The sequence below is a fragment of the Bos javanicus genome, chromosome 5 (assembly GCF_032452875.1).
Source record: "Bos javanicus breed banteng chromosome 5, ARS-OSU_banteng_1.0, whole genome shotgun sequence".
NCBI lineage: Eukaryota > Metazoa > Chordata > Mammalia > Artiodactyla > Bovidae > Bos > Bos javanicus.
Window position 1 is genome coordinate 28,155,278 of NC_083872.1, and position 22,922 is coordinate 28,178,199.

Here is a 22,922-nt window from a genome sequence, read left to right on the forward strand (position 1 = left end):
CCTAGCAAGGTGCATGGTTGGCACTGGATTAGAATGTACCAAATGAATGAAAGAATTAGTGATGGCACAGTTTCCAAATCAGAACTGAACTCCTTCCTTGTCTCCCACCCACCCTAGCCTTACCCCACCCTGGTCCTCCTTCAACACACCTCCAAGGATGCTCCCTGGATTAATCCTACAGCTCTGGGGTGTTCTACTCTCACCCCTGCCCCCTGGCCCACCAGTGTGTGCTCAGCTGCTTCAGTCGTGTCCGACTCTTTGTGACCCTTTGGACCCTATGGACCCGCCAAGTTCTTCTGTCCGTGGGGATTCTCCAGGCAAGAATACTGGAGAGGGCTGTCATTCCCTTCTCCAGGGGAGCTTCCTAACCCAGGAATCAAACCTGCGTCTCTTAAGTCTCCTGCATTGGCAGGCAGGTTCTTTACCACTAGCGCCTCCTGGGAAGCCCACCAGTAGTGATGCCTAGAACTCTGAAGAACAACCTTGGTTCTCTCCTGAACTCTCTGACTCAGGTTCTCCTGTGTCCCATTGGATGCCCCATGGCTCCTGCCTTCCTAGGAATATCCAAAGTGCAGGGGCCATGCTCTCTCCCAAATCTCTCCCCCAACCCCCATCACTGAATAGGCTCTGGGTAGGAATAGCTTAAGAGAAGCTCATTTTGATGGTGAAGACTGGGACATACTTTAAGAGATAAAGGCAAAGAGGCCCATAACGAGAGGTTGTGTGGGACAAGCCAACCCCCCATGGGACAGGCCAACCACTCTACCCCAAGGCCAGGTCATAGGTCCAGGGCCCATAGTCCAGCCCTGTGCCTTCGGGAAAGGATTTGGGGAGCAGGCTCTACCCCAGGTCACTGCAACTGTTGCCTACACTCAGAGCATGGAGTCCAGCTAGATACTTGTAGGAGGTCTCCACTTCCAGTAGCAATGGGACGGGGAGAGGCCATGAGGAAGCTCATAAATGGCTTTGAAGATGAAACAGGCCTGAGGCCGAGATTGTTGACACAGCTCTACTGAATAGGCAAACAGTTGGCTCTTAAGAGGCCAGGGTGATGCCAAGCCAATAAAATGCAGCTATTTTCTCTTTGCTGCCCCTTTTACTGCCAGCTGCCCTGGTGCATAAAAGGGCCTGCCACAGCTCAGGGAGCACAGGCCTTTGGCTCAGTCCTCTGCCAGCTTCTCCACTGTTCAGACACCTCCTGTCTCCAACATGACCTGTGGCTTCAGCACTGTGGGCTCTGGATTCGGCAGTCGCGCCTTCAGCTGCGTCTCCGCCTGCGGACCCCGGCCCGGCCGCTGCTGCATCACGGCCGCCCCCTACCGCGGCATCTCCTGCTACCGCGGCCTCACCGGGGGCTTCGGTAGCCGCAGCATCTGCGGGGGCTTCCGTGCTGGCTCCTTCGGCCGCAGCTTCGGGTACCGCTCCGGTGGCGTGGGCGGCCTCAGCCCTCCCTGCATCACCACCGTGTCAGTCAATGAGAGCCTCCTCACGCCCCTCAACCTGGAGATCGACCCCAATGCGCAGTGCGTGAAGCAAGAGGAGAAGGAACAGATCAAGTGTCTCAACAACAGGTTCGCTGCCTTCATCGACAAGGTGAGTCTCCTTGATCATGCCTTTCCTGAATCCCACCCATGCTCAGGACCCCAGCTGGGCACTGAAGAAGGAGTCAGAGACATGCCCACAGAAGCCCTCAGGCCAAAAGGAGAGGAAGTCATACCTCTTGAACACAGACAGAAAGACAAGAATAGGTTCAGAAGCTGCCTAGTCTAATGGGGGAGACAAACTGAAAACACAGAAACAGAACTAGGGGCAGAAACTCTAGTGCTGGGAGATAACATCCTGTGAGCAAAGGGCTGCTGTGTGGGTGTTCAATGCATTTGAGGACCAGCAGCTGCTTACTTGGTAAGGAGGTACTCTCCATGTCCAAGCAGGGCTGGTGACTGCAATACTGGAAGACTGCCCAGAAGGAATCTCCTGGTTCACACAGAGCCCTTTATATAACAATGGTTACTTGGCCACTGAGCAGGGCCCAGAATGGCTTGTCCATGCCTCTGTGCGTGGGATCCAGGGGTGAGCAACAGACTCGGTCCCCACTCTCCTTGGCCTTGTGGAGAGGAAGGTAGTATGTGGTCTGGTTGAAACCATCTGCAGATGTCAGTGTCCAGCTCAAGTCTCCTCCACTGAATCCAGGCCATGAGGCAGTGGTTCGAGGGGCCAGGGGAGAAGGCTTCATTGAAGAAAAAGTTCTGGGGCCAGGGAAGGTTATCCAGAGCCAAACTTGTGAGAATTCATGCTACAGAGATACCCACCAGGAAGGGCCAAAAGGATCTGGAGCTCTTAAGAGCATGAGAGACCAAGAGTAGCACAAGAAAGGACTTACCAGGGATGTGGCAAAGTTATTACACAAAAGGACCTGAATGGGGTGGTGGGCCAACCTCATGGAAGAAGAGTGGATGTGAAATTTCTCTTGGGCACAATTGTCAGCAATTATTGTAGTAAGAGAAGCCTGCTCCCCCCCACCCCACCCCCACCCCGCAGGGCAGAAGATCAAAGTTTGAATTCTTCTGCCACTATGAGATCTCAGGCAGTTAGGGAACCTCTCAATCCTATAAAACTTCCTCATCTGTAAAACAAGGGAGTTGGCACACACCACATCCCTGCACTAATAGTCCAGGTGACTATTATCCTAATTGCATTGTTGTCGTAGGATTTTGATTATTGGCACATACTTTACTTGTTAACTTTAACAGTTGGTCTTTCTAAAAAGGTTGACCTGTTCATTTGCACACTGACAGTCACACCTGTCTTGGAATAGTAGACATTCTGCATTCGGGTGCTTTTCTGCAACAGGGCTCATTAAACTCTTAGCAAGGCAAGCACTCAGGACAAGGGTTAAGTGCTGGGCCCAAGGAAACATTATTAACAAAAGCAGCAGGGTCTGGACTCTGCATGGCTTTAGTGCTTTCCATGACAGTAGGTACACTGCCTTAGAAGAGACTGACATTAGCTCCAAGGAAGGACTTCCAGGAGAGCCACTGAGGCCCTAACATGGTTTAAAGAGAGGGGACATAATGCTTCTGAGGACTCTGAGTCAGAGAGCTGGGGATCCTGGGTCTTGGTGCTGGGACCCTCCCCACTCTTGCCCTCTGGTCCTACAAGAAGAGGTTCTCAGGCTCTGCCTCTGTGCGGCAGGTGCGCTTCCTGGAGCAGCAGAACAAACTACTGGAGACCAAGCTGCAGTTCTATCAGAACCGCCAGTGCTGCGAGAGCAACCTCGAGCCCCTGTTCGAGGGCTACATCGAGACACTGAGGCGGGAGGCCGAGTGCGTGGAGGCTGACAGCGGAAGGCTGTCTTCGGAGCTCAACCACGTGCAGGAGGTGCTGGAGGGCTACAAGAAGAAGTGAGTGTGGGAAGGCGCCGGCTCCGGGAAGGGCTTGAAGGTGGCTCCCAGCACAGGGGAGCATCCAGACTTGTGGCTGGGTCTCTGCCTGATGATCAGGAAGAGCCTGTGCTCTCTGCCCCTCCTCGAGGTACATGGGTTCCATGGGTGGGTCCTGGCCCACTGGGGACGGAGCTCAGCCTGACTTCCTACCAGCAGGTCAGGGAAATGATGTTCTCTCCCTTTCTTCTACCCATAGATCTTCTCTTAGGACCCCAGAAAAACTAACATTGCTGATCCTTTTGAGTCTAGCTTTCAAAGTCCTGGACCTTCTTTTGAAGTTCACCCCTTCACTCAGCTAACACTTTTTGAGCACCTATCAGGCAGCAGGCAGATCTGGACAGGGTGATAGCAATCCAGGGGCAAATGATAGAGCCAGCTCGTGTTTCTGTGGGGCTTACAGTCCCCTGGTAGGCAGAGATGGCAGAGTCACAGACAGAGACCTCTGATGACAAAGAATGACACAGAATACGAAGGCACACACTGGGTACTCTAAAGGAACCTGGTTTCCAGAGCTGGCCACCATCCTTCAGTTATACTCTTAGCCATGCACTGCCAGGCCACCATGCTCCCTGCCTCTAGCTCTGAGCAGGCCTGCCCACAGAGCAGGAGGAAGCAGCAGGCTCCACATCTCTTGGCTGAGCCAGGAGGAAGATGACAGAGGGGAGATCCTACCACCTGTAGCAAAGCCAGGGGCAAGGGGAGGAGTCAGAGGAAAGGGAAATGCAGGCCTGGGTGAGAAAAGAAGGCACCTGCCAGCCCCAGCCACACACACACGCACACATGCACACACACACTCGCACACACACAGCTTCTAGATCCTACCCCCGGCCCCCCTTCCACCCTCACCCCACTGAGGAGCTCAGAGGTGATGTGAAGGTGGGTGTTTCAATAGTCCCATGTATCCCAGGAGGCCTGGAGCACCTGGTCCCACCCCATTTCTTTTGGAGGTGGGGAAATGAGTGGAGGCGGGGAGCTAGAAATCAGGCTTATTTGCTTGCGTGCTTCATGGTCAAGTTTAGAGTTGCTCAGAAGGGGCCCTGTTTTCCCCATACCCCTCAGGTATGAAGAAGAAGTTGCTCTTCGGGCCACAGCGGAGAACGAGTTTGTGGCTCTAAAGAAGGTAAGTGCCTGAGCCAAGCCCCTCCCTGAGCCCCTGGCCACCCTGTCCTCTCTGTCCTGCGATGCTGCAGCCAAGCCCGCAGAGTGACCTTGAATCTCACAGCCCCTTGAACCCCACACAGGATGTGGACTGCGCCTACATCCGCAAGTCAGACCTGGAGGCCAACTCGGAGGCCCTGATCCAGGAGATCGATTTCCTGCGGCGGTTGTATGAGGAGGTGAGAGGGTTCTTGGTCCTGGTGGGCATCCCTGAGCCCTTGTCCAGCCCTCCCACTGGCCGGCTGATGTGGGAACACAGGCTGAGATTGAAGGTTAGGCAAAGGAATAGAGAAGCAAAATGGGACAGAATTAGTAAGGGGCACGGAATTAGTAAGGGTGACAACCTCTAGGACAGCTGTGCCTTGAGAAACCAAAGCCCAGGCACACACCTTGACCGCACTTTCTCTAGCTCAGATTTTCTCTGGCAGCCAGAAGCCTGTGGCTGGTCCATGAGAACAAGAAATGGGTCTCCACACAGGGGCCTGGACCCCAAGGAAGTGTCCCCAGCATGCTGGCTGCAGGGACAAGATTTACAGGGGCCTGAAAAATCCCCAAAGCAAACATTTGAGAAGTAATTGCACTTTTTTCTAAATGGGATTTCTTATCTGTATGGAAAGCGATGCAATTTCATCAGGGAATTGTCTGCTCCAAACGAGACTTTGGCTCCAGATGGACCAAAGAGATTACAGCCATTGGCGGGTGAGGAAAAGCTCAGATAATTTGCTTATACTTCCTCTTTCCTGACTCCTGATCCACAGGAGATCCGTGTTCTCCAAGCCAACATCTCAGACACCTCGGTCATCGTCAAGATGGACAACAGCCGGGACCTGAACATGGACAATATTGTCGCTGAGATCAAGGCCCAGTATGATGACATCGCCAGCCGCAGCCGGGCTGAGGCTGAGAGCTGGTACCGCAGCAAGGTGGGTGGTCAAGGACACCTGCCTCCTAGACACAGCAGTGGTAGGGACTTGAGGTATATATAATTAGAAAAACCTTTTTTTTTTTTTTTCCCCAGGGATTCTGATCCCTAGAGATGATAACAGAAGGGCAGACAGTTCTCAGGTTATAGTGGCAGGACAGAGTTGCAGTGTATGGTTACACAGGCTGAGCACTGTACAACCTGCAAATCATCCATGTTGTCCTGAGTGGGTGGAATGTCATATGCCTTTCTGCTTCCCTCCAGTGTGAGGAGATCAAGGCCACGGTGATCCGGCATGGGGAGACCCTGCGCCGCACCAAGGAGGAGATCAACGAGCTGAACCGCGTGATCCAGAGGCTGACAGCTGAGGTTGAGAATGCCAAGTGCCAGGTAAGGAGTGTTTGAGGCCCACCCAGGGTCTCACCGGCAGTGTGTGTGCCCAACTGGATCTCACCATTCACTCTACAGCCCATCAGAACGACTTGAGTCCTAGGCTATGGCCACTCAGGGAGCCCTAGGTGATAAAAGGGAGAGGTCTGTTTCTGGGGTGATCTCATCTGGGTGGAGAGACTGGACACATCCAGGAAATGGACACAGAGACCCAGAGGCCATAACCCACCTTATCCTCTCCTGGGCCCTTAGAACTCCAAGCTGGAGGCTGCAGTGACCCAGGCTGAGCAGCAGGGCGAGGTGGCCCTCAACGATGCCCGCTGCAAGCTGGCCGGGCTGGAGGAGGCCCTGCAGAAGGCCAAGCAGGACATGGCCTGCCTGCTCAAGGAGTACCAGGAGGTGATGAACTCCAAGCTGGGCCTGGACATCGAGATCGCCACCTACAGGCGCCTGCTGGAGGGCGAGGAGCAGAGGTGAGGATCATCTCGGTTGCCGCATGAACTCCACTTGCATAGGTCTGCCCACTTCTGATTTTTCCTCATCCTAGTCTCAGTCCTAAGAACTGGTCCCAAGCTAGACTCTGAGGTCTTTGAAACCCGTATCTCGAAGGACTAGAACATGGTCAGTAGCATACAGAGAGGAAATGAGAGCTGGTGCCACTGCAATGTCCAGAGTCCCAGAGAGCCCAGGGCCTTCCTAGATTTAGAGCCGAGGTGCCCTACCTCCCAGTTCAGAACATCTTCAAATTATTCCATCCTCAGCTCTTGCAAGATCCACTCCCTGCCAGGTTTCTTGGCAGTCATCCTGCCCTAGGGTGGAGATGCTGGCCAAACTCTGATCCTAGCCTCATGTGACTCCCCAAAGGAAACTTCCTCTTCCTAAAGCTGAGCCCAGCCAGGTATGCCAGGTATTGTTGCTCCGGCTGTGCACTGCACAAAAGCAGCCAACTGAGGGGCAAGTGAGGCTGAAATTCAGTATATACTCTGTTTGCTAAATAGTGTGCCCTGGCATTGCTGCAACTGCCAGAACATCACTTTATAAAAGTTAACACAAGGGCATAAATATAGGCCAGAAATAGCCCATTTGACCCATCCTGGCACCCAGGGGAAACTTGAAGATCTTATTCTAACCTGTTTTCTCTTTTCCTTTTTTACCTTTTCCCCACTCAGGCTGTGTGAAGGCGTTGGAGCTGTGAATGTCTGTAAGTATTCTGAGCCATGAAAAGGAAAATTCTAGATTGGGCAATAAGAGTGTCCTGGCTATGAGTGTATAGAGATACCAGGAGGAGTGTTTCAAATAATTCCCTCAGTAAATGGAGTAGGTTAGTCATACAGTAGGAGAGACTGAGATTAGCTAACAGGAAGAACCTCACAGCATGAATGGGATTGGAAAAAGATCACTGCAGGAAGGGACCTCAGATGTCACACAGTACAACCCTCAGCTTGTATAGTGAGGACACTAAGAGAGCAAGGAAGGGACTTGCCCAAGGTCACAAAGGAGATCCAGGGCCAGAAGCCAGGGCTCCTGATTTGCCCGCTGTTTCCATCCACACCTTCAGAATACCAGCTGAACCTTTGTGTCCTCCCTGGGAGGGCTGAACAGATAAGAGAGGCCAGTGAAGGTGGCCAGATGCGGTGGCCACTAGCAGGCCTCCTGATACCGCGCTCGTCCCCGCAGGTGTCAGCAGCTCCCGCGGCGGGGTCGTCTGCGGAGACCTCTGCGTGTCGGGCTCCCGGCCGGTGACGGGCAGCGTCTGCAGCGCTCCCTGCAGCGGGAACCTGGCGGTGAGCACCGGCCTGTGCGCGCCCTGCGGCCAGCTCAACACCACCTGCGGAGGGGGTTCCTGCAGCCTGGGGAGGTGCTAGGCGGCCCCCGGGGAGAGCCAGAGAGGCCCCTCGGCCTGCCAGAAGTGCCACCACCCCCACTGCTGCCTGAGAACAGCAGCGCCTCGGTAGCTGGCCCTCTCGTGTTCTGAGAATACACCACGCCCTCCTTTCCATCAGCCTCTTCTCTGCTCCGCTCCTCTAGTCGCACCTGAAGGGGATGCAGCCTGGGGAGGGACTCCTCCCTTCCGCTGTCTTGGCCTCTGGCCTCGCCCAGGAAGAAGAGCGCACCTTCCCATGTCCCCTAACTCTCTGGCCTCTTGTTCCCCCTCCATTTCTCCAATAAACCGAGGCACCCGCTTTCTGTGCTGTGATGTCTGGCTTTCTGGGAGTGAGCCCCGTGCACCGACTGGTGAGCACCCCAGCCCAGGGAGAAGGCCTGAGGACTGGAGTGCTTCTGGCCTGCCCTCAGCCTGTGTTCCTGCAGGGCCTGTCCCCGAACGCTGCCGGCCTCCCCCTGGCCAGGCAGTGCTGACCTTCCTCCTCAGTCGCTCCTCTGGGTCTGGGGTAGCTGGGGACTTATTCCTCTGACTGGTTTTGAAGGGACCCAAAGGAGGGCACAGGAATCCGCTGGAAGGCTATGTATGTGTGTGTTCGTGTGTGTGTGCACACGCACTTGTGTGCACACTTTTAGCCCCCTTCCCACCCACCGTGCTTTCTGGGCACACCTTCACTCTGCTGTCCCACCTCCACCACACAATGCACCACGGCAGTAACCGTCACAAATGCCAACAGCCACCTCAGGGGGCCACCCTGTGTCAGCCTGGACCCCACCCCACCTCATCCCCACTGCTGTCCATCAGACAAGGGGAGATGAGACCCTTGACTCTGGCCCCTCCCCCGTATGCACCCCCCCTCAGCACCTGGAACAGCCTCCCTGCAAAGCCCTGTAGCTGGTAAGGGGATACTGTCTACTGACTCTCCCAACTGCCCCACTCACTGCCCTCACCCCCACATACCTCAGAGCTTCAATCCGGAGGCTAAGATGGCTCCCCTGCCCCCGGTATGGCCTGACCATGCATGTCCTCTGTTCAGGAAGTGTCTGGGAGGTCATAGGAGGAAGACCTTGAGGAGCCCCAGCCCCACTCTGGAAGCACCAGGCCTGTAGTAACCCCTCTTCTGTGTCGCCCATTTCCCTCCCACTGGCCCTCTCCTTGTCTGCCTTTGCCTCGCCTTATCCCAGAGCCTGATGCTGGTCCTTCCTCAGGCCCTGACCTTTCTACCCAGCTCACCACACTATCTCTGGAGGACCCAGAACCTTCCCTCACTCCCTCCTGGCTCCTCACCCAAGCCCCTTTGCTCCCCGTCACCCTCACCCCCTTACCCTCTCTTGAACTCTGAGTCTCTGGCCTTTCACGTCCTTGCTCTGCAGGCCAGGCTCTCAGCTCTTCCGTGGCTCTCTTCCCTCACCCAGGCAAACCTCAAGCATGAAAATGCCCCAGAGCCCTTCCCTCAGCACTCGGAGCACGCTCCCTGGACAATTACCTCCACCCCTTGCCTTCTGTTACCACCACCGTTAACATCCTCCCGGGTTCAAGTCCTCCAGCTCTAGTCCCCATGGCTCTCCACTGCTCTGACCTCACTCCTCGGCTTCAGACTCACTCGCCCCAGTTTCTCCAAGACCTCTCCACTTGCCTGTCCTGGAGACTCTTCCAACCCACAGACCTTTCAGCTGAACTCACTATTCCTCATTCCCTCCACTGAGGTCTCCTCCTGCCTCACCTGTCAAGGTCATCATCACAGCTGCCCAAATCTGAGCCTCTAAGATCCGTCCAGGCCTGAACTCTCCCCTTCAAAACCAAATAACCCCTAAGTGCTCTTCTTTCTACCTCCTAAGTATTCCTCTCATCCATCTTTTTCCTCTCTCTGCTGCTGCTACCATCCACATTTCGGCCACCACCATCTTGGTTGGAGACCTGCTGGTATCCCCTTCCAATCTACACTGAGCAGCAGCCAGAGACATCTTTCCAAAACACAGATCTGACAGTGGATGAAGTCAAGACTCTTGACCATGACGTGCCAGTCCTGTGTATCTGGCTGTGACCCATCTCTCAATGTCTCTCATCCCTCCCCTGCTCTGACTTGGGAGCCCTGAACACCTCTTAAATGAGAGCTGGCTTTTGCACAGCAAAGGAAACCATAAACAAAATGAAAAGCCAACCCTCAGAATAGGAGAAAATATTTGCAGACGAAGTACTAACAAAGAATTAATCTCCAAAACATATAAGCAGCCCATGCAGTTCAATATAAAAAAATAGACAGCCCAATTAAAAAATGGGTGGAAGAATTACATAGACATTTCTCCAAAGAAGACGTACAGATGACCAACAAAAACACATGGAAAGATGCTCAACATTACTAATCATTAGAGAAATGCAAATCAAAACTGCAATGAGGTATCACCTCAAACCAGTCAGAATGGCCATCATTAAAAAATCTACAAATGATAAATGCTGGACAGGAGGTGGAGAAAAGGGAACCCTCCTATACTGTTGGTGGGAATGCAAGTTGATACAGACACTATAGAAAACAATATGGAGACCCCTTAACAAAATTAAAAATAGAACTACCACATGACCTAGCAATCCCACTACTGGGCATATACCCAGAGAAAACAGTAACTCAAAATGACACATGCACCTCAATATCGGTAGCAGCACTGTTTATAAGAGCCAGAACATGGAGACAATCTAAATGCCCACCAACAGACAGATGGATAAAGATACAGTACAAATATATCACGGAATATTACTCAGCCATAAAAAGGAACAAAATTGGGTCATTTCTAGAGGCATGGATGGACCTTTCAGTTCAGTCTCTCAGGCATATCTGACTCTTTGCAACCCCATGGACTGCAGTATGCCAGGCCTCCCTGTCCGTCACCAACTCCCAGAGTTCACTCAAACTCATGTCCATCGAGTCAGTGATGCCATCCAACTATCTCGTCTTCTGTCCTCCCCTTCTACTCCTGCCTTCAATCCTCCCCAGCATCAGGGTCTTTCCAATGAGTCAGTTCTTCGCATCAGGTGGCCAAAGTATCGGAGCTTCAACTTCAGCATCAGTCCTTCCAATGAATATTTAGGACTGAATTCCTTTTGAATTGACTGGTTTTATCTCCTTGCAGTCCAAGGGACTCTCAAGAGTCTTCTCCAACATCACAGTTCAAAAGCATCAATTCTTTGGCTCTCAGCTTTCTTTATGGTCCAACTCTCACATCCATACATGACTACTGGAAAAACCATAGCTTTGACTAGACAGACCTTTGTTGGCAAAGTAATGTCTCTGCTTTTTAATATGCTGTCTAGGTTAATCATAGTTTTTCTTCCAAGGAGCAAGTGTCTTTTAATTTCACAGATGCAGTCACCATCTGTAGTGATTTTGGAGACCAAGAAAATAAAATCTGTCACTGTTTCCATTGTTTCCCCATCTGTTTTCCATGAAGTGGTGAGACTGGATGCCATGATCTTCATTTTTTGAATGTTGAGTTTTAAGCCAACTTTTTCACTCTCCTCTTTCACTTTTATCAAGAGGCTCTTTAGTTCCTCTTCACTTTCTGCCATAAGGGTTGTGTCATCTGCATATCTGAGGTTATTGATATTTCTCCCAACAATCTTGATTCCAGCTTGGGCTTCATCCAGCCCAGCATTTCACATGGTGTACTTTGCATAGTAGTTAAATAAGCAGGGTGACAATATACAACCTTGATGTATTCCTTTCCCGATTTGGAACCAGTCCATTGCTTCATGTCCCATTCTAGCTGTTGCTGCTTGACCTGCATACAGATTTCTCAGGAGGCAGGTAAGGTTGTCTGGTATTCCTATCTCTTTAAGAATTTTCCATAGTTTGTTGTGATCCACATAGTCAAAGGCTTTGGCATAGTCAATGAGCAGAAGTAGATGTTTTTCTGAAATTCTTTTGCTTTTTCTCTGATCTAGTGGCTGTTGGCAATTTGATCTCTGGTTCCTCTGCCTTTTCTAAATCAAACTTGAACATCTGGAAGTTCACAGTTCATGTACTGTTGAAGCCTAGCTTGGAGAATTTTGAGCATTAGTTCACAGGCATGTGAGATCAGTGCAACTGTACGGTAGTTTGAGCATTCTTTGGCATTGCCTTTCTTTGGGATTGGAATGAAAACTGACCTTTTCCAGACCTGTGGCCACTGCTGAGTTTTCCAAATTTGCTGGCATATTGAGTGTAGGACCTTAACAGCATCATCTTTTAGGATGGACCTAAAGACTGTCATACAGAGTGAAGTAAGTAAAAAAGAGAAAAACAAATATTGTATATCAATGCATACATGTGGAATCTAAAAAAGTGGTATAGATAATCTTATTTGCAAAGCAGAAATAGAGACACAGATGTAGACAACAAATGAATGGCTTCCAAGGGGGAAAGGGGTTGGATGGGAGGAACTGAGAGATTGGATTGACACATATACACTATTGATACCATGTATAAAATAGACAACTGATGGGAACATGCTGTATAGCACAGGGACCTCCACTTCATGCTTTGTGATGTCCTAAATGGGAGGGAAATCTAAGAGGGATGACATATATGTATGTATTATGTGTGGCTGATTCATTTTCCTCTGCACTACAAGCTAATACAACATTGTGAAACAACTATACTGCCATAAAAATCAATATTTAAAAATTGAGGCCTGCCCAGAGGCTCTACAAGGGCCTTTTCAGTTCTGACCTTTTGGGGAAGTGACTCTGAACTCTGCGCTGGGATTGTAACACCTCCTTCCCGGGGACTTAGCAAGGATTCTGTAATAAGCTTGGGAGGTTGTCCAGGTGCCACCTGGGAGAGCCCAGGGACACCCCATGCCTCTGGAGGTGATGCACTTGCCTCCCAGCTACCAGCTCAAGGGACCAAGCAGGACTGACATTGTACACTCGACTTCTGTAAGAGCTTCATGTCCTAAGACCCTGAGCCCCACCTCACACCTTACAAAATTTTTTAAAGAATTAGAGCAGATCTAACTACAAGGAACAGAAACCATTCAAAGTGAAAAGAGGCCTCCGGGCTCCTCACCTCCTATAGACAAGAAGCAGGCTAAGAACACATGGGTTGTTTATCATGGAAAATAAAGGATGATACAGAAGGTGAAGCCAAGATTCCAAAGGATAGAGACAAGGGCAGAGGAGAACCAATTCCAGGGAGCAAAACTAGGCACTAATCAGATACACTCCCAGTCTCTGCAACAGGAGGAATTAGCAATGGGTGCCCAACTGTACTTAGAACTGTTATGAATCAGGGATTTCTCTGTGTGTCAAATTTTTCCTCTTTCTAAACAGAAGTGCACATTGTGGCTATCCTACCCCAGAGGTTCTACAAAGGGCCTTTTCAGTTCTGACCTTTTGGGGAAGTGACTCTGGACTCTGCTCTGGGATTGTAACACCTCCTTCCCAGGGACTTAGGATTCTGTAATAACTGAATGCAATGGTGAATGCATGACAGGTGTGGTGGACATAAATAATTGCCATTTAAATCACAAGACTTCAGCCTGAGGTAGATAATAATGGAGGAGCTGCAACAAAAGAACCATATCCTAAGAGTCTCATGTGTTAATGGATCTAATCCAACCAGTGAGATCCTGATTTCCAGCCGATGTAACAATGGGATGAAATTTGGGCGGGGCGGGGTGGGGGCGGTCTTTGGAGGAGTTAGCATATGTTGTTTGTGGGAGGGACATGAATTGTTGTGACCAGAGGGCACACTGTGGGGTCTGGTGTCCACAAGAGGACTTGGCCATTCTGTTCTTCTCTTCACACATAAGCCAACATAGGGTGGAGTCTGCTTCCCCTCCCCTTGAGCCTGAGCTGACCCTGTGACTGCTCTGGCCAGTAGAATATGGTGGAAGTGAGCTTCTGAGCTCAAGCCTAAAGAGGCCTGGCTGCTTCTGCTCCCTACCTTCCTTCTTAGAACTCAGACACCAAGCAGCTATGTGAGAAAGGCTCATACGGAGGAGAACCAAGTCCCTGGACTCCAGTTATCAATGCATTGTCTGTCAGCTCCAGATTCACCTGTCGTGGCCTGCTCTGTGAACATTTAGAGGGGCCCTTTAAATACTTTCCTTTGTTTACTGGAACAAGATTGAGCTTTGTCAGTAGAGGGTGATGGAGCGATAGAGCAAGAGGAAGGGGCTTTCCTTCCTGGCTCCAGCTTCCTCCTGGAAGACTCCTGCAGCACCCACAGTTTCTCCAGAACTTCTCCTGTGTTGCCATGGCTTTACTGCCGCCATGCACAGTGGTCAGCAGTATACTGTGGCCAGCAGTTTCCAGTATCCCCCTCGGGTGGTTTTGAGATGGAGACATGTCTTCATGAACAGGTCTCCCTAGTTTTCCCTGGATCTGAGGTCCACATCTTGGCACTGGGGTCCACTTCCTTGGGTGCTCTCCCTTAGGTCTAGAGGTAGGGGCTGCTCCTTATAACTGCGGCCTCTGTATTCTTAGATTTCTTGCTTCTTACTAGCCAAACTCTCATGACTCAATCACCTATTACAGTTAATAATTTCTTATATTAAACTTCATCTGTTCAAATGATTGTCTCCTGACTGATATATCCTGGCCAATAGCTCCAGCTGAACTCCTAGCTAGTATGTGTTCTTAGTCATTCAGTCGTGTCTGACTCTGTGTGACCCCATGGACTGTAGCCTGCCAAGCTCCTCTGTCTATGATATCCAGCACCAAATCCAGCCATGTGAAATGAGGCCATTTTTGACCTTCCAGACATCCTAGCATCCCAAACAACATCACATAAAGTAGAAGAACTGCCCAGTAAGCCTATTGAATCACTAGAAAAAATAAAGCATTATAGTTCAAGCCTCTAAATTTTGGAGTGGTATGTTATATGCAATAGATACCTGAAACCTCCCTACAACCCAGTAGGTCTCCTTATTCCATTTTACAGATGAATAAATTATAAAGCTCAGTGACAATCAGTGTCTTGCTCACAATTACAGAACTAGGAAACGGCTGAACCAATATTCAAACATAGGCTTGTATTAACCAAACTCCTTTAAATACGTACTCCTTTAAATACACAGTCCTTTAAATACACAGTTCTCCCTAAGTCCTCACTTAGGGAGCCAGAAGGACCCTTAGGAATGTGTCCACCATCCCTCATTCTCTAGCCAAAGAAACTGAGGCTCAGAGGGCAGAAGCGACTTGCCCAAAGTCACCCAGTTAGGAAATGGCAGAGTCAGGACTCTGAATTAGAAGCCTGATTCTCCTGACCCTCAACCTGAAGCTCTTCCTCTCCCTTACACTGTTGTCCCTCATGCCTTCCTTTCATTCTTACCCTCACCCATGTACTTTTCCCCTCCAGGAATGTCCTTGGCAGGTTGACAGAAGGAAAACACTGGTTGAGAAGCCATAGGGCACATCTGGCCATGTCTAGGGACAGCTTTGGTTGTCACAACTCGGGGAGGGTGGACTACTACTGCCGTGCAGTGGGTAGAGGCCAGTGGGCAAGTCACTGATCCTCACTAAAGTTTAGCTTCTTCATCTGTAAAATGGAATCATGACACCTATTGGATTACAGGGAGGTTTCAGCTGTCTATTGCCCTTCTGGCTCCCTAAGTAAAATTATGTATTAAAGAGTTGGTTAAACCTATGTTTGAATGTTGATTCAGTCATTTACTAGTTCAGTAACTGTGAGCAAATCACTGATCCTACAATGCACAGGATACTTGCCCCCCAATAAGGAAGTCTCTAGCCCAAAATGTCAGTAGTGTTGAAGTTGAGAATCCTTGGTCTAGAGAAACCCATGACCACACAAGGCAGGGAGGGATTCCCCATCTCCATGGGTCTTCTCTCGTTTTCTCAAGGCTCCGGTGGCTCAAGGCCAGATGGGCAGCTTCTACCACATCATTTTCACCTAACGAAAAATAACTGAGTGCATGAGAGGTCCTGAGGACATCACTGGCAGGGAGCAGCTATCTCAGGAGGGCCCTGGCATTTATGAGACTCTGAGGCACCAGGTCTGATTAGCCACAATTAGTTTATTGGAAACAAAGAGGGAAACAAAGACAAAAGAGCTTGCAGGCAGTTGATTCACTGGCTTTGTAGAAGCCTCCGCGGGCATCCTTGAAAGGTGATGGTCTCCCCTCCCACAGGGCATGGCCCTCAAAGAGTTACAGGAAAACCACCATCAGTGTTCCCCATGTCCATGCCACAGGTACCAGCACACTCGCAGATTCCCCAGGATGTGCAGATCGGGAGATTCCGGGGCCTGTTTCCCGTTCCTCCAAGACTAGGTGAAGGGGATCAGGCAGGACCAATGAATCCAGCAAAACCCAGAAGGCAGAAGAAGGCATGAATCCTCAAGACAGCAAAACGACTACTAGGAAAGGCTACAGAAAGAGGTCAGGGTGCGCCCCAGCCTCCCCGGGGCTCGGGTGCCTGGCGGATGGCACGCAAAGGAAGCAGAGAGGGAGCAGGGAAGGCAGACCCTGCAGGCTAGCGGGCGGCCCGGGGGCGAGGGCCGGGGGTGCAACGGAAGGGGCGTTCCGGTGGCGCGACGTCCTGGCTGGGCCGGAAGGCGACCTTAGCACTTCTTACAGCCCAGGATGCTGCCGCCCACCCTAGAGCAGGGGCCGCAGGCGTCAGAGGTGCCCACCACCACGTTGCCGCTGCAGGGGGCGCTGCAGACGCTGGTGGTGACAGCAGGGGCAGCACCGGAGGCGCAGAGATCGCCACAGACGACGCCACCTCGGGAGCTGCTGACGCCTGAACGGGGTGGAGAACAGGCAGAGACGCGGTCAGACACTGCCCCAGCCAGGAGGCTTGGAGCGGCGAAAGTGCCCCTCCCTAAAGGCATTGTGACCACCCGGCTGGAGAATGGGGAGGGGCGGGCTACTTACAGACATTCACAGACCCGACGCCCTCGCACAGCCTGCGGGGAAAGGAAAAGAGAAAGGTCAGTGCCCTGAAAAGCCGCTGGTCCACACAGCCAAGGCGAAGGGTGAGGTCCCCCGCCCTCATTCTGAGCACTTGCCCCTGAAAGGCTCCATTAAGCGCTAGCCCTGGGTCAATGTATGGGTTCTCTCTAGCCTTTATTAGCTGAGCAACCTCGGATTTAGGGGCTTCCCAGGTGGTGCTAGTAGTAAATTACCTGCCTGCCAATGCAAGAGACATAAGAGATGCGGGTTCGATCTCTAAGTCTCCAGAAGACGCCCTGAAGGAGGGCATGGCCACCCACTCCAGTATTCTTACCTGGAGAATCCCATGGACAGAGAAGCCTGGCAGGCTACAGTCCGTTGGGTTGGAAAGAGTCGGACAGGACTGAAGCAACTTAGCACACACACAGCCAGCCTCCTGGGGAAAATCTACTCCCTGAACTTTGCGAGGATGAAGTCAAAATGCCTGTAAGTGCCTGATTTCTGCCATCAGGAAAGGTAGTGCTTCGGGAATGGTAGCTCCTACTGTTTCTTTCTGTTCTTATTAACTTGTAAATGTATCTGAGGAGCAGCAGATTTAAATTCCTGAATCTGATCTGACTGGTATTACTAAAGAATGGGCTTCCGGAGGACAGAATTTTTTTGTCTATCCTTTTTCCTGCTGCAGAATCTACAGTGCCCCCAGATGATGCTTGGCTCAATAAATAACTTGCATGAATGAATGGGATGTTAGAACATATTGAGAGCAGACTCAGAGATTAGCTACATCTAGTCCCTCACTTAACAAATGGGTAAACTGAGGCCCAGAAAGGAAATAACCAGTACCACTCCGGCCACCTAACTCTATCCAGCCTGGGTTTCCTTCCTACGTGATGCTGTCTCCTTAAGGAAAACACAGAGTCCCTCTGAGAGACCAAAGCAAAGGGTTGTCTTAATCAGCTTCAGAAATGAGGAGAGTCTGCAGCTCACAATCTACCTTCCCAGGCCCACATTTCCTAGGGAATCCACAGCAAAGCTTCTCAGTTCATTCCACGAGTGTTTGGGGCAGAAGGATGGACCTTTCTGTTTCCAGGGGAAGAACCAAAGGGCGCGGCCTGTGACTATTGTCCTCACAGAAGCGGTTCAGCCGCCCTCCACCTGAACATAGACGGCTAATGACCAGTGAGTCTCCCTTTGCCCTCAAAAGAAGTGACAAGTAAAAATGCCCACCCAGAGCAGGCTACAGCTGCTTCAAGGGACCAGTCCCTGTTATCTGTCTACCCTTCATTTCACTTGCTGCAATGAACAAACACCTAGGCAAAGGCACTCTATAGTTAGAATATATAAGTGTGTGTTGATAAAATCCTCTATTGAAGCTGTCATTTGGGAGGAAATCTGAACTCCCAGGGCTGGAGCCAAGGCCAAGCTTGAGAATAGAGTTGGAACCCTGAGGGCCATGTGCAGTGAGGGCCAGGAGAGAAGAATCACTATTGAGGGAAGGCGACCTAGCCCAGACAGGGCTACTCAGGAACAGCAATTACTATGACCTTGACTCTGGGCTGTGAGAAACAGATTTGCAAAGACACCAATCCCAGATCAGCAACTAAGTGGGCATGAGAAACTGAAATGGGGCTAGAAACATACCTAAAGAAATTACTCAAATTACCTGTCCAGTTGCAGGATGGGGAGCTTTGTCAAGTAGGAAAGTCAGGTACACCGCATGATGAGAACCCAGGCAGAGCTGGGAGAGAAATTTGGCTACAGTACCCACCTCTGCTCCTCGCCCTCCAGCAGGCGCCTGTAGGTGGCGATCTCGATGTCCAGGCCCAGCTTGGAGTTCATCACTTCCTGGTACTCCTTGAGCAGGCAGGCCATGTCCTGCTTGGCCTTCTGCAGGGCCTCCTCCAGCCCGGCCAGCTTGCACTTGGCATCATTGAGGGCTGCCTCACCCTGCTGCTCTGCCTGGGTCACTGCAGCCTCCAGCTTGGAGTTCTAAGGGCCCAGGGGAGAACAAGGTGGGTTATGGTCTCTCCACACAGCAGGAATCTCTCCCCTTCATCACCTGGATCACCCAGAGTGACCGCAGCCTTGGTCTCAAGTCATGCAAATGGACTGGAGCATGAAAGGTGAGATCCAGCTGGGCACACACACTGCCTGTGGGAACCTGGGTGGGCCTCAAACAGCTCCTACCTGGCACTTGGCATTCTCAACCTCAGCCGTCAGCCTCTGGATCGTGCGGTTCAGCTCATTGATCTCCTCCTTGGTGCGACGCAGGGTCTCCCCGTGTCGGATCACCGTAGCCTTGATCTCCTCACACTGGTGGGAAGCAGAGAGGCTTGTGAAGCTCAGGACAGGACATTCCACCCATTCAAGGCACCACAGATGCCCAGTGCACAGCCTGTGAAACCATATATGGCAGCCCTGTCCTTCCACTATAACCTGAGAGCTGTCTGCACTTCTGTCACCATCTCTAGAAATCCAAATTGGCAGACAAAAGAAGCCTTGTTAATGTATACCTCACATCCCTTCCATCATGTCTAGAAGGCAGGTGTCCTGGACCACTCACCTTGCTGCGATACCAGCTCTCAGCCTCGGCCCGACTGCGGCTGGCAATGTCATCATAGTGAGCCTTGATCTCAGCCACAATGTTGTCCATGTTCAGGTCCCGGCTGTTGTCCATCTTGACGATGACCGAGGTGTCTGAGATGTGGGCTTGGAGAACTCGGATCTCCTGCAGATGGTGGGGCAGGAGGGTGGAAGGGTCTTGTTTACACCTTGGCTTCCCCCACCACAGTGTGTAGAAGCCTTCTCAGCCCTCCTGATCTCCCTGGGCTTCCCCAAGGTCCCCCTCTGACAGCCTCATGGACTGCAGCTCCTGCTCAAACTCCTGTCCAACTCCGAACCCAAACCAACACCCTCTCTTCCAGATCCTGGATTCTGCCAGGGCTACAATCACTCACCTCCTCATACAGTCGCCGAAGGAAGTCGATCTCCTGAATCAAGGCCTCCACGTTGGCCTCAAGATCTGATTTGCGGAGGTAGGCACAGTCCACATCCTGGGAAGATGGGGAGTCTTTGAGCAAAGAGGACCCCTGGTGATCATCATCACCCCGAATTCCTCTCTTCTCACCCATTACAAGGAGGTGAGGAGGAAAGGATTCCCTGTGTTCCTTTTCCTGTCCCATCTCCATGCTGCCCTTCCCTGGAGGCATCTCACAACCTCCTCCCCTTCCAAGAACAAATGTCTTGTGCCTTTGAGATGAACCACCAGCCTTTCACCCCACCTACCTGAGACCTCTCACTTTCCAGCTCTCCTTTTCCCCTTCCCTGTACCAAAAAGCCTGCCAGACTGGCTCCCTTGCTCAACCACCTTGACCTTTCCCTGTTTCCCTATAGTCCTCCAAGACTCCACCTGGCCACTGTTGGCTCTGCTCCATCCTCCCCTAGATCCTGGGACTGTGCCCCTCCTCTTAACCAGACTCCTGAGACACTAGACAGGACACCATCCCTCAGAGAGAGGCATGAGCTACAGAGAGACTGAAGCTACCATGCCTCCACAGAATCCCAGCCACAGACTACTTCTGAAACACCACAGAACATCCAGAGGTCAATTCAGCTATACCCCGGCTTTAGGGCAAGGTGTTAGTGGATTGTCCAAGGTTACTGCCCTTGCCAAAGCCTTGGATATGCCTTTCATGACCTGGTCTATGGGAATTTCCCATCCTGAATTGGCAAAGTCACTGCTCCCCAAAGAGGATGAGACCATTGTTCTCCACAATGAGAGCCTGTCATTCTGAGATCCTTCATGGCTCTGCTTCCTGATCCCATGTTACTCACCTTCTTCAGAGCCACAAACTCATTCTCGGCTGTTGCTCTCAGAGAAACTTCCTCCTCGTACCTGGGGAAGAGGGCAGAGAGGGGAATCATGGCAGGGCAGGTCTCCCCAGAACCCCCTCCACATTTTACCAGTGAATGGGACGACACTAGGGAGGACCTCCCCACATAGCAAGATCCCTGGCAGCCCTGCTGGGTCCTCTCTGGTTGGACTTGGGGTGTGTCTGTGATTCTCTCTCTACTTGGAGTTGAGGGATCCAGGGGGTGACTCTTCTGGAACCTCATAGCCCTGCTGCCCAAACTGCTCTGAGGTCACCTCTGGAGGAAAATAAGGACTCAGCACCAGCCAGGAGTGGACAGCAGCCCCTCTGGGGCACTGCAGCCCCAGCCGCTCCCCACCTGGGTGTCCAACCTAGCTCAGCTGGGGGAGGACCTATGAATCTCAGAGGCCATCAGCATTAGAGCAACCTAGACAGTGGAAAACCCAGAGACCTAGGACCTGGCAGCCCTGAGAGACACTGAGATTCATAGCACATCCAGGTGCTACAGGTGGGTGCCTGAGGGGCCACGCCTGGGAGAATGCAGAAGCCTCCTCCCAACAGAGCACAGGGCACTGTTGCTGGGTGATCAGGCTTCCAGAAGAGAAGCCTGAAGGAGGGGAGAGAGACCTCCTAGGGAATCACGGCCCTACTCATAGGCATCTGAGCAACGACTGCCTGATGGGAGGATCCTGCTGCATACCACCAACTTGCCCTGCATGGTCACATCCCCTTCTTTGAAATGCTTCAGTCTCACCCAGTGGGTTGAATCCATGTCCATTTCCTGTGCCCAACATCACCCCCCAGCCACACTCACTTCTTCTTGTAGCCCTCCAGCACCTCCTGCAGGCTGTTGAGCTCTGAGGACAGCCTCCCGCTGTCAGCCTCTACGCACTCAGCCTCCCGCCTCAGCGTCTCGATGTAGCCATTGAACAGGGGCTCGAGGTTGCTCTCACAGCACTGGCGGTTCTGGTAGAACTGTAGCTTGGTCTCCAGCAGCTTGTTCTGCTGCTCCAGGAAGCGCACCTGCCATTTGGGGTGGGAGGAGGGGTCAGATGGCTCCTACTGCCCCAAAGCCTATTTGGAAGATGGAGGGGATTGGGGAGTGTGCTGATCTCTTTACAGTAAACTCCAAAACCAGGAGTTCAGCAGAAATTAGACAGACGGGGCAGTGGGAGACAAGGCAATTTCTGGATTTCAAGATAGTGATCATGTTTGTATTTTCTATATTAGGGTGAGAGCAAGGTGTTTGGAAAGATCATTCACTTCTCAGGTGAACTGAGTTATCCTGACCTGCTGAGTCTAGATGGCATGTGATCGGGAGCTAAGTAGAGCTCTTTTTGCATTTGACTGCCCCATCAGTGCCCAACTGGGACTTAGGCATGGGAGGCGGGGGAGGAGGTTCAGAACAGGTGTGATCAAGGACAAATACTTCAAGGCTGAACTGTGGTCCTGTTCCCATATCTTGTGTGCATTTCTTGAGTCTTGTTTGCATGTATGCTTTCTTCTCTGACATGTGGTTCCAAGCCTTGTCCTTGTCTGTGGGGACCCTGCCTGTCTGGACAGAGGTTGTATATAATAACAGTGCTCTATTCAGGAGCCTCTGCTCTAGACTCATCTCTCTGGTCTGTTTGTGCCCTGGATGTGTGTCCATTTCATCAGACTGGGACCTGAAAGGACCACATCTCTACTGCCCTTGACTACCCCTTCACTGCCTACCCAGAAAGGGAAGGTTCAGGAAGGGTGTGATCAAGGAAACTCACCTTGTCGATGAAGGCAGCAAACCTGTTGTTGAGACACTTGATCTGCTCCTTCTCCTCTTGCTTCACGCACTGCGCATTGGGGTCGATCTCCAGGTTGAGGGGCGTGAGGAGGCTCTCATTGACTGACACGGTGGTGATGCAGGGAGGGTTGAGGCCGCCCACGCCACCGGAGCGGTACCCGAAGCTGCGGCCGCAGTAGCCGGCACGGAAGCCCCCGCAGACGCTGCGGCTACCGAAGCCCCCGGTGAGGCCGCGGTAGCAGGAGATGCCGCGGTAGGGGGCGGCCGTGATGCAGCAGCGGCCGGGCCGGGGTCCGCAGGCGGAGACGCAGCTGAAGGCTGGGAGAGCACGGTAAGATCCGCAAGTCATGGTGTTTCTTTGGGGGCACGGGAGGCTCTCAGGAGGCAGACGGCCTAATGGACGGCGAGTGGACGAGGTGTTCACTTCTTGAACATCGTTGGGCCTTTTATATATGTGAGGAGCCTGATGTATCCACGTGTTAGGAGCAATTAGACACGTTTATGGGCTTGGGTTGTTTAGCTGCTGTTGCTCCTTCCTTAATGTTCTTAATTGGGTGCCAGATGAGGCCAGATGTTTATGGCCT

The 22,922-nt window shown here is 51.8% G+C and overlaps 2 protein-coding genes and 1 long non-coding RNA gene across 3 annotated transcripts; 2 read left to right on the plus strand and 1 right to left on the minus strand.

Moving 5' to 3' along the window:
• Positions 1-1,132: 1,132 nt before the first annotated feature.
• On the plus strand, positions 1,133-7,778 carry LOC133247346 (keratin, type II cuticular Hb3). The gene is made up of 9 exons (XM_061416000.1): positions 1,133-1,593; positions 3,193-3,401; positions 4,503-4,563; positions 4,685-4,780; positions 5,360-5,524; positions 5,788-5,913; positions 6,166-6,386; positions 7,083-7,114; positions 7,591-7,778. The coding sequence occupies exons 1-9, from the start codon at positions 1,210-1,212 to the stop codon at positions 7,776-7,778; spliced, it is 1,482 nt and encodes a 493-aa protein (XP_061271984.1). The 5' UTR covers positions 1,133-1,209.
• Positions 7,779-15,787: 8,009 nt separating this feature from the next.
• Positions 15,788-22,784, minus strand: LOC133247347 (keratin, type II cuticular Hb1-like). Its single transcript, XM_061416001.1, has 9 exons — positions 22,319-22,784; positions 21,373-21,581; positions 20,521-20,581; positions 19,644-19,739; positions 19,250-19,414; positions 18,874-18,999; positions 18,455-18,675; positions 16,669-16,700; positions 15,788-16,534 (listed from the first exon to the last, which is right to left on the minus strand). Exons 1-9 carry the CDS (start codon positions 22,685-22,687, stop codon positions 16,353-16,355), a joined length of 1,461 nt encoding a protein of 486 aa, XP_061271985.1. The 5' UTR covers positions 22,688-22,784; the 3' UTR covers positions 15,788-16,352.
• LOC133247352 (uncharacterized) lies at positions 16,547-21,372 on the plus strand. Its single transcript, XR_009736367.1, has 3 exons — positions 16,547-17,865; positions 18,723-18,809; positions 19,611-21,372. It is a non-coding gene; the product is annotated as an uncharacterized LOC133247352 (long non-coding RNA).
• Positions 22,785-22,922: the final 138 nt, after the last annotated feature.